Source organism: Mustela lutreola, chromosome 2, assembly GCF_030435805.1.
Source record: "Mustela lutreola isolate mMusLut2 chromosome 2, mMusLut2.pri, whole genome shotgun sequence".
NCBI classification, from domain to species: domain Eukaryota; kingdom Metazoa; phylum Chordata; class Mammalia; order Carnivora; family Mustelidae; genus Mustela; species Mustela lutreola.
In genome coordinates, this window is record NC_081291.1 from 175,411,760 (window position 1) to 175,424,785 (window position 13,026).

Genomic DNA, 13,026 nt, shown 5'->3' on the forward strand with positions numbered 1-13,026 from the left:
GCACTCACCGCCGAGCCCTGCGGTCCGCTGTGTTCTCTCTGGCCGCTAGGCATTCGGAACGCGGGATCTGGGGAGGCTGCTTCAGATTGCCTGGTCCCTGCTTCCTGGCCCCGCTACGTCTCCTCACCCCCGACCCCCGGCTACAATTGGTTGAACTCCAGGAGAGGCGGGCCGAGGATGCTGATTGACAGCCGCGGGCGCCGTGCGCGGAACGCTGAGCCAAGAGGCGAGGCAAGCGTAGTGGGCGCTGTTCGCGCAAAGGGCCGCTTTGCTTCTGCGCGGCAGGGCGTCATACAGCTGCAGCCCTGTGGCCCGAGCTCTAGCCAGCTCGGAACGGGCTTCTCTCGCCTTCGAACCTGAGGGCTCCCCAGGGACGGTCTGTTTCAAGGCTTTTTTTCATGTCAGCCGAAGTGACCATACTGGAGAAGCCCGTACTTGGGCCGTCTTCCCTGTCAGTGACGGAATGTATTGTTTCTTCTGCCAGAAAAAAAAACACGATTGGCCACGCACGAGCTCTGGAACGGCAAGTCTTTCAGTCTTTCCCGACTTGGAATTAGTCGGCTTACTCTATTTGCTCTTAAAACAGCCTCGTTCCTCTTACTCTCCCTATACATAACATAGGTCTTCTGACAAAAATGCCTGCACACGTTCTCCCATCCCCCAAATCTGGGTCATCCTATTTTGGACGTTCTTCTAAGCGGTAGAACGTCTATAGCTATGTGAAATTCAGAAACTGAGAGGAGACCTTGGAAGACAGATAAAGGACCTGCTCAGGAAGCCGGAAGGGATTGCGGGCTGCTCTGTGTTCTTCAGTGCACAGTGGGGTTAATGGAATTTATCCCAACAAAACACAGACTCTAAAAACAGACCTGCCCCAGACTATTATCTCAAGGTTGAAGAAGAATTAATACAAATTGCAACCAACATTAATTATTTTTACATTTACTGACCACAATGGACTCTACGGGCTTATTCAGATGTTTTCGTGGGAGAACTACATGCATGGGTGACCCGACGGATGGAAGAAAAGCAGTTTCTACAAAACGGCTGCTCTTCTGGAGTAGCCATTTCATTCTCCTTCCTGAAGAAAGCCTTCCAAGGCCTGTTCATAAAAGGTGACTTCCGTTGCCTCTGCTAGAAGATGATCCCCATATGATAAATTTGTGCTCTCAGTCCTATCTCCCAGACACCCCATCACCTATCTTTTATAGTTTGGCTGCCTGGTAAGCTGCAAATACTTAAACAGGAAGTGCTGACTTCTAAGTCATGGTTTGGGATCACATTAGTGACCTGATAAACCCTTTCTCCCACAGGCACTCATAATCCTGAAGCATTTGAGTCATCTTACCTATATACAGTCATTTTGGCCACAAAAAAAGAGTGACCAGGACCAGGGAGGCCTGCCTATTACTACTAGATAACTGCGTATCACTTCAAATAGCTCTGCAAAGTCACCACACACCCAGTGAAAAATACTATCATACAAAAAATTCGCAATTTGGATCTTAGCCTGACTGGGGCTGACACACAGCTCTACCTCATACTAGCAGTGCCAGCCTAGGCAAATGATGTAACTTCTCTGGGCTCAATTCCTCAACTGTAAGGGGCAACAGTATCTGCACTTAGGAATAAATGAAATAACAAAAGTCCCCTAGCACAGTGTCCCAAATCTCTTCCATTAAATTTCTTACCTCAGGTTATGACACGGTATAAGGAATTTCTGAATACTACATTTATGATAATCAGACTTTGAAAGCTGGATAAAAATGAGGACATAAGTTTTGTATGTCATGATACAAAACCAAAGGAACTGTTCCTTTCTGACCTATCTGCAAAAAAGTTTTGATGCTAATTTACTCAATTTTATTTCTCTAACAACGCATGGGTCTGAGAGTTAGATAAGCAAAAAAGCAAATTAAGCCAGTTTCTGATGTAGTTAATTTGGTGGGTACTTACCAGCAACCTGGCTCCATCTCTAATGGCAGAAACTTGGGGCACAAGCACTTTTGAGCCCATGTCAGTTCCTGATTCAGTTACTTTGCTTCTGAACCCTCTGAACAAGTGACTAAAATTTGGGCCCCCAACCCCCTTAAACCATTGTTCAAAATAAGTGACTGCTGTCAGGTTAGGTATCAAACACTCTATTCCCAAAACACCATGAACCATGAGAAGATGTTGCCAAGGATAGGAGACTAGAAGGAAGAGGAATTTGGTGCCTGTATGAGTCTGTTCAGGCTGCTATAATAAAATGCCGTAGACTGGGGGGGCTTAAACAACAGAAATTTATTTTCTCACAGTTCTGAAAGTTAGAAGTCCCAGAGCAAAGTGCGAGCTGATTCAGTTCCTTGTAAGAGCTTTCTTATTGCCTTGGAGATATATACCTTTTGTTTCCTTCTTTTTTTTTTTTTTTTTTTTTAAGGAACTGTGTGTGTGTGTGTGTGTGTGTGTGTGAACACAGGTCTAGAACTCAAGTACCTGGAGGCCTCAGGAGTTCTGCTGGGCAGTGCAAAGGAGCTTCTTTTCCTGCTACTTCATATCCTGTCTTTGAATGCTTCCAGCTCTCCATGCTGGTCCTCCTTCTCAGGGGGCCACAACACCCCCTTGTGCTGTATGACATAGTCCTTAAACCACCTGGCCTGACTGGCAATCCAGAACATAGTCAGCCACAGGGAAGGTTAGGTAGCATGTCCTCCAAAACACTTCCAGCTTCACTCCCATCTTGTTTCTCTATGCCCCCCTCCTCTTATAAGGATATCAGTCTCATTGGATTAGTGCCCTACCCTTATGACCTCATTTAACCTTAATTGCCTCTTGCTGAGAAAGGCAGTTTCAAGCAAGCAGTCCTTCATACATACCGCCTTAGCCTAGAACATGCCTTACCAAGAAATGAAAGAATACTCACAGCTTGTGCTGGGCTTTTTGCCTTGTGTGGGACTTTCTTTGTGTGTTCCTTTATTTTGCTTAAGACACCTGAGAGTTCCTTCACTGCTTCCACCATTCGAGGACACACTAAGAAAACGGCCATCTGTGAATCAGAAAATTACCCTTGCCAGACACCAAACCTACTGGTACCTTGATTTTGGACTTCTCAGTCCCAGAACTGTGAGAAATAATTTATGCTGTTTATAAGCCACTCCGTCCCTAGAATTCTGTTATAGCAGCCCAAATGGAACTATCCACTCAAAAGTTTTCCAAAATCACTTAGGTCATCTCCCTTTTTCTTACGCCTCTTCAGTGGATTTATGTCAATACCTAGATTCAGTTGTCGTAATCCACACTCCATCCTAAGATTGCCCTGACATCCTACTTGAAATTTGGGGGGTAAAATTTTCATATAGTAAAACTTCAGTCTTTGTGCACTATTCTAATGGTTTTAAAGCTCAGTATGTGATGATAAAGAGGTCAATTCATCAAAAAGATCTAACAGTTGTAAATAATTAGATACAAATATTAGAAATTATTTAGATAAATATCAGATATACTATATAAATATATAAAGCAAATACTACCAGAACTAAAAAGAGAAATACAGAGCAGTAATATTTGGAGACTTTAATATTCCATTCTCAACGATTGATAAAGTATCCAGACAGAGAATCAATAAGGGAACAGCAGATTTGAACAATGCTACAGACCAAATGGATCTAACAGACACATATAGAACATTCCATCCAACAGCAGCAGAAGACATTCTTCTCAAGGGCACCTGGAACATTTTCTAGGATAGATCATATTAGGTCACAAAACAAGTCTCAACAAATGAAAAGAAGGTAGAAATTATATCAATTATCTTTTCCAACCACAATAAAATGAAATTAGAAAACAGTAACGAGGGGAAACTGGAAAATTCACAAATACATGGAAATTAAACACATTTCTGAACATCCAATGAATACGAAATTAAAGGGATATAAAAAATATTTTGAGACAAATGAAAATAAAGACAAAATACCAAAACTTTTGGGATGCAGCAAACAGTTGGCAGAATTCTGTCAACTATTTTCAAATTTTAAAAATTTAACTTAGGGGCAGCTAGGTGGTTCAGTCAATTGAGCATCTGTCTTTGGCTGGGGTGGTGATCCCAGGGTACTGGGATTGAGCCCTGCATTGGGCTCCCTGCTCAGTGGAGAGTCTGCTTCTCCTTCTCACTCTGCTCCTCCCCCTCTACCTGTGATCCCCCTCTCTCTCAAATAATAAATAAAATCTTTAAAAAGTTTTTTAATTTAGGGGCACTTTGGTGGCTCAGTTTTTAGGCGTCTGCCTTTGGCTCACGTCATGACCCCAGGGTTTTGGGATTGAGTCCCGAGTACGGCTCCCCACTCTGCAGGAAGCCTGCTTCTCCTCTCCCATTCCCTCTGCTTTTATTCCCTTTCTCGCTGTCTCTTTCTCTGTCAAATAAATAAATAGTCTTTATAAATTAAATAAATAAAATTTTAATTTAAAAATTTTTTTTTAAAAAAGGAGGATCAGAGCAGAAGGATCTATAAGGAGCAGAATAAAGGAGCAAAAGAGGTATGGCAGGGAGGGAGTGATAACTGATAGATGGTCAGACTTGTGAAACTATTGGGGGAAATCTTAGATGTGTACAGCAGATCTAGTGGAGCACCTGGAAAAAATGAGTGGGGATACAGCCAGTCTTGGGACTAAAAAAAATAAGGCAGTTTTGTTGTTTTGTTTTTAAAGATTTTATTTATTTATTTGACAGAGATAGATCACAGAGATAGAGAGGCAGGCAGAGAGAGGAGGAAGCAGGCTCCCCGCGGAGCAGAGAGCCCGATGCAGGGCTCGATCCCAGGACCCTGGGACCATGGCCTGAGCCAAAGGCAGACGCTTTAATCCACTGAGCCACCCAGGCGCCCCAATAAGGCAGTTTTTAATTCTATGAAATTTTTTACAATACAAGATAAGATGAGGCAACTGGGTGGTTCAATTTGTTGAGTGTCTGACTCTTGATTTTGGCTCAGGTCATGACTCCAGGGTCCTGGAATCGAGGGCTCCCAGCTCTGCAGGAAGCCTGCTTCTTCCTCTCCCACTCCTCTTGCTTGTGTTCCCTCTCTTGCTGTCTCTCTCTCTGTCAAATGAATAAATAAAATCTTTTTTAAAAAAGAAAGTAAAATATTTAAGAATAATTTAACCAAGGAGGCAAAAGGTCTTTACACCAAAAACTAAGTCATTAATGAAAGAAATTGAGGAAGACACAAATGGAAAGGAATCTTGTGTTCATGGATTTGAAGAATTAATATTTAAAAGCTCTGTACTACCCAGAGCCATCTATAAATTCAATGCAATCCCTATCAAGATTCTGATGGCATTTTTTTTTACAGAAATATAAAAACATTTCTAAGATTCATATAGAACCACAATAGACCCAAATAACCAAAGCTGAAAAATAACAACAAAGTGGGAGGCATATTTCCTGATTTCAAAACTGTATTATAAAGCTACAGTAACCAAAACAGTATGATACTGGCATAAAAACAAACACATAGACCAATAGAACAGAGTCAAGAGTTCAGAAATAAACCCATGCATATATGGTCATCTAATATTTGACAAGAGAGCAAAGAATACCCAATAGGGAAAGGAAATTATCTTCAATAAATGGTACTAGGAAAACTTGATATTCATATGCTGAAGGATGAAACTGGATCTCCAAATTATACCACTCACAAAAATTAACTTGAAATGGATTAGACTTAGACATAAGACCTGATACCATAAAATTTGAAAGTTGCTAAGAGAGTAGATTTTAAAAGTTCTGAACACATACAATTATAAAACTAGATAAGGTGATGGATATGTTAAATAACGTTATTGTGGCAAACATTTTATAGTATATACATATATCAAAGAATCATATTATATACTTTATACTTACACAGTATGTCAACACTTCTCAATAAAGCTAAAAAAATTTTTTTTAATTTGAAAAAAATTGCAGCAAATATATATAATGGAATACCACTCGGCAAAAAAAAGGAATGAAATATCAGATGAATCCCAAATAATTATGCTGAGTAAAAGAAACCATACAAAATAAGAGGGGTTATGAAAAACAGACCATAACCATTAAGGAAATGAAGAATCTTTCAAGGGTGATAAATATGTTCATTATCTTGATTACTGTGATTGTTTTATGGGCAGGTATATGAGTCAAAATTTATCAAATTGTCCACTTTATTTTTTTAAGTAGGCTTCATGCCCAATGTGGAGCTTGAACTCACAACCCTGAGGTCAAGAGACACCTCTCAAATTGTCCACTTTAAATACATGAAGTTAACTGTATGCCATTTATATCTCAATAAATATATTTTTTAAAGATTTTATTTTTTTATTTATTTGTTTGACAGGCAAAGATCACAAACAGGCAGAGAGGCAGGCAAAGAGAAAGGAGGAAGCCAAGCAGAGCTTGATGTGGGGCTCAATCCCAGGACCTGGGATCATGACCTGAGCTGAAGGCAGAGGCTTTAACCCACTGAGTCACCCAGGCGCCCCTCAATAAATATTTTTTAAGGTATATAAATAATTTGGGATTCCCTGCCCTTATCAATATTTTGATTAAGCAACTGTAGTAGTCTGCTCAGGCTGCCATAACAAAATACCATTGATTAAGCGGCTTAAACAATACAAATTTATTTTCTCCTATCTTTAGGGACTGGAAGTCCAAGATCTGGATCTCAGCAGGTTTGCTTTGTTGAGCTCTCTCTTCCTACCTTGCAGATGGCTGCCTTCTCACTGTGTCCTCAAGTGGCATTTCCTCTAGGCATGCACAAAGAATATCTTGTATCTCTTCCTCTTCTTACTGGGGTATATCAGTCCTATTGGATTAAGACCCCTTCTTTATGACCTTTCTTAACCCTAATTACCTCCTTGAAGTGCTTATCTCCAAACACAGTCACACTGGGAGGACTTCAACTTATAAATTTTAGCGGGGGATACAATTTGGTCCATAACACCAACAAACTATAGATCCTAACTGGGCCAAACTAGAAGGCTTGTGCTCTATTTACTCATTCACTCCCTAACTTTCAGCACCCAGTTTCAACAGTACCTGACAGTGTCCTCTGCGCTCTGTGAGGGATATCTGCTCTTCTCTACCCATCACCTGGAAGTAATAAAATCTATACCAGATAAAACTACTAAATTACCATTTCTTTCATTTCATATCTATTATCATAAGGCTAGGACTATTTTATTGTAAACTCATTTATATAACAATACTCTGGAACTTCCTTCGAATTCTATCTGCAATTTGTTCTGAATTTTAATTACCCACTAATTGCAAACACAATGAGTAACAACCATCACTACTAACCACTATAATAAACAGACTAATCACTCAAACAAATGTACAAACTTTTTATTTAGAATTAGACTCAAATACAAATTAAATACAAATTAAATATAATACAAAATATTTAGCTTTCATAAACAGACCATAACCACTTTAAATCATCTATTTCTAACACAAAATTAAAGAGAAATCTAAAAATAGCCCCAAAATAAATTTACTTTTAAACTCTTTTTGTTAATATTAAAATTATTATAAAATACTCAAAGAAATTTAATTAGAAAATGAACAAAGCCACTACACAGAGATTCCTGCTATCTACTAAAATCAATTTAGGAATTAAAATGTAATATGATTTCCACTCATTCACAAATAAAAAGCACCTCATTTTAAAAAGACAATTATCTGTTTCACTCTAAGGTCATGTTTTGTTTACTTGACTTTTAATTTTAATATGGCACTGTAGGTTTGATCAGTGTAAGCAATATCACTAAAAATATTTAAGTGTTCCTTACAGACCCTTTCTGTTTTACTTTATTAATAAAGGGATCATATATTTAAAAGTTAAAACATTACAATATAATAAGTGTCATTAATAAGATATATGGCAAAATAAAAATATACATTAAAAATGAAGTCTTTTGTTTTATGAATGGGAAACTGATCAGACTCGTGTTCTATATGCCATCTTCACTCCAGAAAAAAAAAAAGTTTTATAGTTTATATTGTTATAAATCCAAATCTAAGAATCTGCACCAAAAAAAGTAACAAGGAGATAGTATAGTATCTTAAGCTCATGTTATATCTGAAAATACTTACAAAAAGTGTAACTAGATTTGCATTAAGTAGATAACAGGAAAATACTATTACAGAGTTTACATATCTAAAATAACCCAAAACAAAAATAAAAGTCCACACTTTCGACACTCAAGAATGGCACCCACATTATTCAAGAATAAAGTTATCTGCATATATGCAAACCAGTGTTTGGCTAAATATTTTCCTAAAACATGCATATTACGAGGCCTTTCATAATTAAGCTTATAGAACCAAACTATATGGTGTTTATATCAACCATCATGATTGGACATTTCTGCACAACAAGAGAGTTAAAACTCTGTCATCTGTTGTTCTGTAAAACTGAAGAAGAAATCTAAACAAACTCAGGATTTCACTAGAAAATCTTAGATATCTCAGCAACCTGTTATACTTCTTGTTATGAAATAAATGGATTCCAGATGCAATTATACTTTTACATTTTTAATCTCTAGAAGTTCTCTTTAAAAACCATTTTAGTGGGCGCCTAGGTGGCTCAGTTGGTTAAGCGACTGCTTTCGGCTCAGGTCGTGATCCTGGAGTCCCAGGATAGACAGAGTCCCCACATCAGACTCCCTGCTCAGCAGGGAGTCTGCTTCTCCCGCTGACCTCTCCCCTCTTATGCTCTCTCTCTCTCATTCTCACTCTGTCTCTCAAATAAATAAATAAAATCTTTAAAAACTGATCTTAATGATATCACATTTCTCAGAGAAAATTTACTCAGACTTCTGAACAACTTAGTCATTATCTACAAGCAATTTTCATTCAAGTGGTAGGATTCTAGCTCTGTCAGTTTTTTTTTCCTCTTTCAAAGAGAATGAAAAATATACAAAGATTTTCCTACTGACTCACTAAATGTATAATTAATAGTGTGTAATAATAAATTTTGGAATACAATAACTTTTTAAGTTTTCACAGTTTATTACTACTAACTAGCTATAACATCAGCAAGTCACTTAATTCTCTATACCTTTTCATCCTTAAAACAAAGAGATTAGAATAGATAATTGCTAAGATTCCTTCCAATTTTCACATGGTAAGATGCTGTGCTTCTGGAGGAATATCTCGATATATTGAATTTTCTATATATAAAGAAAACTGATACGAACTAAAATAACACAGCTAAACTAATCCTCCTCTCCTATAAGAAAAAACACAAAGACCATGTTAAAGCTCAACTTCCCAAACTTTACTAGATTCATTCTCTCTTTAGCCAGACCAATGAATAGCCCATGACATAACACCAAATATCTTAACTTAATTACATAAGTTATTTTATATTACACTGTAAACTTATTAAAATATATTGTCTCTGCCACAATTTTCCTGCATTCTAATTTACATTATTTTCATTCTATCTACATTCAAAATAATCTATACAGTTGAGTAGGGAGCAACTGAATATTCTTCCACTTCAAAACACTAGTAAAGTTAAATCTAATGACGAGCAGAACATTAACCATTACTATAAACTGTCAATTTTAAAATAAAAGCATACTAATATTATTTATTGGCTAGAAAAACAAAGCAAAGGTAAAAAAAGGAAATCTTGCCGACAAACACTAATATTCAATGAATTTAGTTGTACTGTGCCATTTCTTAGAAAAAGAGGGAGAAGATATCAGCAGAAACCTACTTAGGCAATACTGAACCACAACATTTTAGGGACTTTTATGAGAAATTAATGTACCATAAATCAGCACTTTGGTATTTAGTGCAGTGCAAGTTGTTTTTTCTAACTATGGGCAGCAAATGAGGCACTTAACTGTAAAATAGAAAAATAGGGTATATTTAAGAAGAAATTCAAAATCACCCATAAAAGATAATTAGCATTATTCAAAAAGTAAAAAATTCTATTTTTATTTAATGTGCATTCAACATTACACATGCTTCAGTATGGAAAATTTTGAATGTAAGACGGCTGTTTCATTTATAAGAGACAGAAAATATTTCCTTTTCAAGAGACTCTGAATTTCTGAGAATGAAATCTAAGTCTTCTCAACCTGAGTGCTACATATTTATAAACCAAGAAAAATACATCTTACCCATACCGGAGAAAAGTTTCTAGCTATCAACAAAGTATAACATGTAATCCCTAACTTTATTCTTGAAGGATCATAAGTTTTTATTTTATATAACTTCGAAGAAAGGGATCTAGTGACTGTAACAGAAAAATGAATAGATATTTAGCACCTAAATTTAGAACACTTAAGTATTGCCATAGTTTTAAATAGTTGTATGTCCAAAGATTAGGGGAAATCAGATATATGCTGTTCAATGATACTACAACATTCTCAAAGATTAATATATTAAGCTTCCTTGATTTGCAAATGCACCCATTAATAACATTCAACACAATATTATCATTTCTTCCTGAAGTTACAGATATATATTCTTCTTAACAAGAAATAAGTGAAGTTTATATTTTTTTAACCACCACTAAATTGCCTTCCAAATGTGGCACTTTTCCAGAGATTTGGATAGAAAATAGACCTTTTAAAAAGTCATATTCTACCATTAATATTATTTTAAATGTTCTTCATTGTGAAGCGGAGGTCAAAAAATGAAGTAAATGGCCATGGACCTTCTGCTGAAATACATAAGCAAATATAATGCAGGGTCAGAGAAGATGAACATATGTTAATTTCTGGCAAGGAAGTTGGCACATAAATGCTTATCTGTAGGGTAAAAAAGCACTGAATGAAAAGATAATGTCTGCTGTGACATTATTCCAAGCAAATGGAGCCTAGCATCTGCTTTCTCCACATCTAAGAGATATTCTAGTCATGCCTCTTTAAATAAGCTTGATTTTAATTCCAGATGGAACACTTTACTTCATATGTTAAAACTGACAGATGGCATTAAAGTTTTCCATGAGTCAATTATATTCATTTCCTCTGAAAAACCTTATAATCTTACCTTTTCTCCCTATTTGCTCATAAGAAGGCTTTTCTTGATTCATAAGGGAGGACAAATGGCTTAAAAATATATGTTCTTATTCCAAGGAGGCTGGAAAAATTTCTATAGTTCACAGTCCTTATACTTGTCATCTACACTCACTTTAACAAGTTGCATTCCTTACTGCATAATCAATTTCCTCACATACAGAAAAATCTAACTTCTCTTATATATATCTTTAAGGTAAACTATTCAATTTTCTTGAAAGATATTCTAGTTTATTTTTTTAAAGGAAATGAGTACATTAAAAAACAAGAACACTGTTGATGCAATTCAGTTATTATGAAATAAAGTGCATATAGCTTTCAACATAAATATTGTTTGACAGATTACAGCTAATAGCTAATAAAATCAAAATGAAGATTCAGCCCAGTCTCTAAAATATGAAAAACATGAGATAAGAATACAAATTATATATAAATAGTAAGAAAAATGGGGTGATATTCCCCTTCACAAAAAAAAAAAAAAAAAGACAACTGAAATTCTTAAGAAGCTTTCTCCTCCCAAGCAACCACACATGCTACACTGTAATACCAACATGCAATACCTGAAATTTAGAATCACAGTCTGACTGTTGCCCTTGAACTTCAGCATTTAATTTACAATTTTCTGGTGCCTGGCTGATTTCATCTTGCAAAGTAGGAGATATGCCATGAGTATCATCAGAAGCACCATCAGACAAAGCATCTAACTTTTCAGGGGAAGAAGGTATGTCAAGCTTACTATCTCCTGTCCCTTCATCAAAATTTGTCCTCTCATCAGCATCTTCTAGCTGTTGAACTGAAGTTAAATACTGCTCAAGTAGACTATTATCCTGCTCATTGTTTAAGCTTTCCTTATTCCATTCACTGTGTTCATTAGTGACATCCCCTGTATCTGACTCTTTGCTATATTTGACTGTGTCAATGGAATTCCCCATTATGGAACTTTCACTGCCTTCTGTGGAACTTTTCTCAAAATCCAGAGAATCCTGCAAACAGTGAACTTGGTCTGTTAGGGAAGAATGAAAACCAGAGTCTGGAAATTCTGGTAAAGATTTCTCTTGAGGAGCCTCCTCAGGAGCAATGAACCAATCAGAATTTTGATCAGAAGAGGGCTCCTGACTTTGGGTGAATAATGGATGTTTAGAGGGCACAAGAGTACTTGATACAGGAGGAACATCAGTATGCCAAGAACTTAGACGCTGATCCACCATCTGTTGCCAAGCTTGTAGAGACCTTACCTGTAAACCAAAGGATATAATTTTATTATAAAACAAAAATCATGCCTGTTTTACAATGTTCTTTGAGCTTTTTCCCCCAACACTCATGAAGTTGGTAAATGGCAGATGGCAGAACTGGAGTTAGAAACGGCCTGACTCCCCTTATCCTTTCCACAGCAATCCCAGCCTAAACCAGGCTGGTGCAAGTGGTACATGTTCTTGGTAACAAAAGGTCCTCACCAGGAGAATCAGGATGAGCCAAAGCAATTCTCTTGCTACTACTAGAAAAACAAACAGAAGCACAATAGCCTTGACTAAGGGGTCAATAATGTACTCAATAGAAACTGAAGTCTATTGAGTAAGACATGTTAGAGCCCAGGGTAAGTAGATTCTCTAAAATAAATATTTCAATGTAGATATCCATTTAGGATAGAATTTTTAAATATTATCTTACAATATAGCATATACAACTCTAAAATATCCAAAAGTATCCTGAGTTCTTGATAATATAGCCTTTACATTTTTAACGTACAATCAAAATCTCAAAATTTTACAATTAAATCTGCAAGAAGAAAGCAATATATAGAATCTTTTAGTTTCTCTTTGACCACCCTCCCAGGAAATCACTGACAGCAGTTTGATACATGTCCTTCTAGACCTTTTACTATGTTTTCAAATATACACAAAGTTTTTAATATCAAGCAGAACCTTAAGTTCTGCAACTTGCTGTTTTTCACTGAACAATGTTATTCTGGAGAAC

General features: G+C 36.7%; 2 protein-coding genes and 1 pseudogene across 2 annotated transcripts in view; all 3 read right to left on the reverse strand.

Annotated features, from left to right (window-relative positions):
- Positions 1–164, reverse strand: part of NXPE3 (neurexophilin and PC-esterase domain family member 3) — a 46,594-nt gene extending 46,430 nt beyond the window's left edge. The window contains exon 1 of the mRNA XM_059164273.1: positions 9–164. The gene's annotated coding sequence lies outside the window, so the exon portion shown is untranslated. The remainder of the gene's footprint in view (positions 1–8) is intronic.
- Positions 165–2,484: 2,320 nt separating this feature from the next.
- On the reverse strand, positions 2,485–3,243 carry LOC131825926 (protein PET100 homolog, mitochondrial-like; annotated as a pseudogene).
- A 4,102-nt stretch (positions 3,244–7,345) lies between these two features.
- The window catches only part of CEP97 (centrosomal protein 97), a 33,297-nt gene continuing 27,616 nt past the window's right edge, over positions 7,346–13,026 (reverse strand). Inside the window, exon 11 of the mRNA XM_059164285.1 lies at positions 7,346–12,287. Within this exon, the coding sequence (XP_059020268.1) occupies positions 11,586–12,287 (702 nt within the window). The 3' untranslated portion in view covers positions 7,346–11,585. The remainder of the gene's footprint in view (positions 12,288–13,026) is intronic.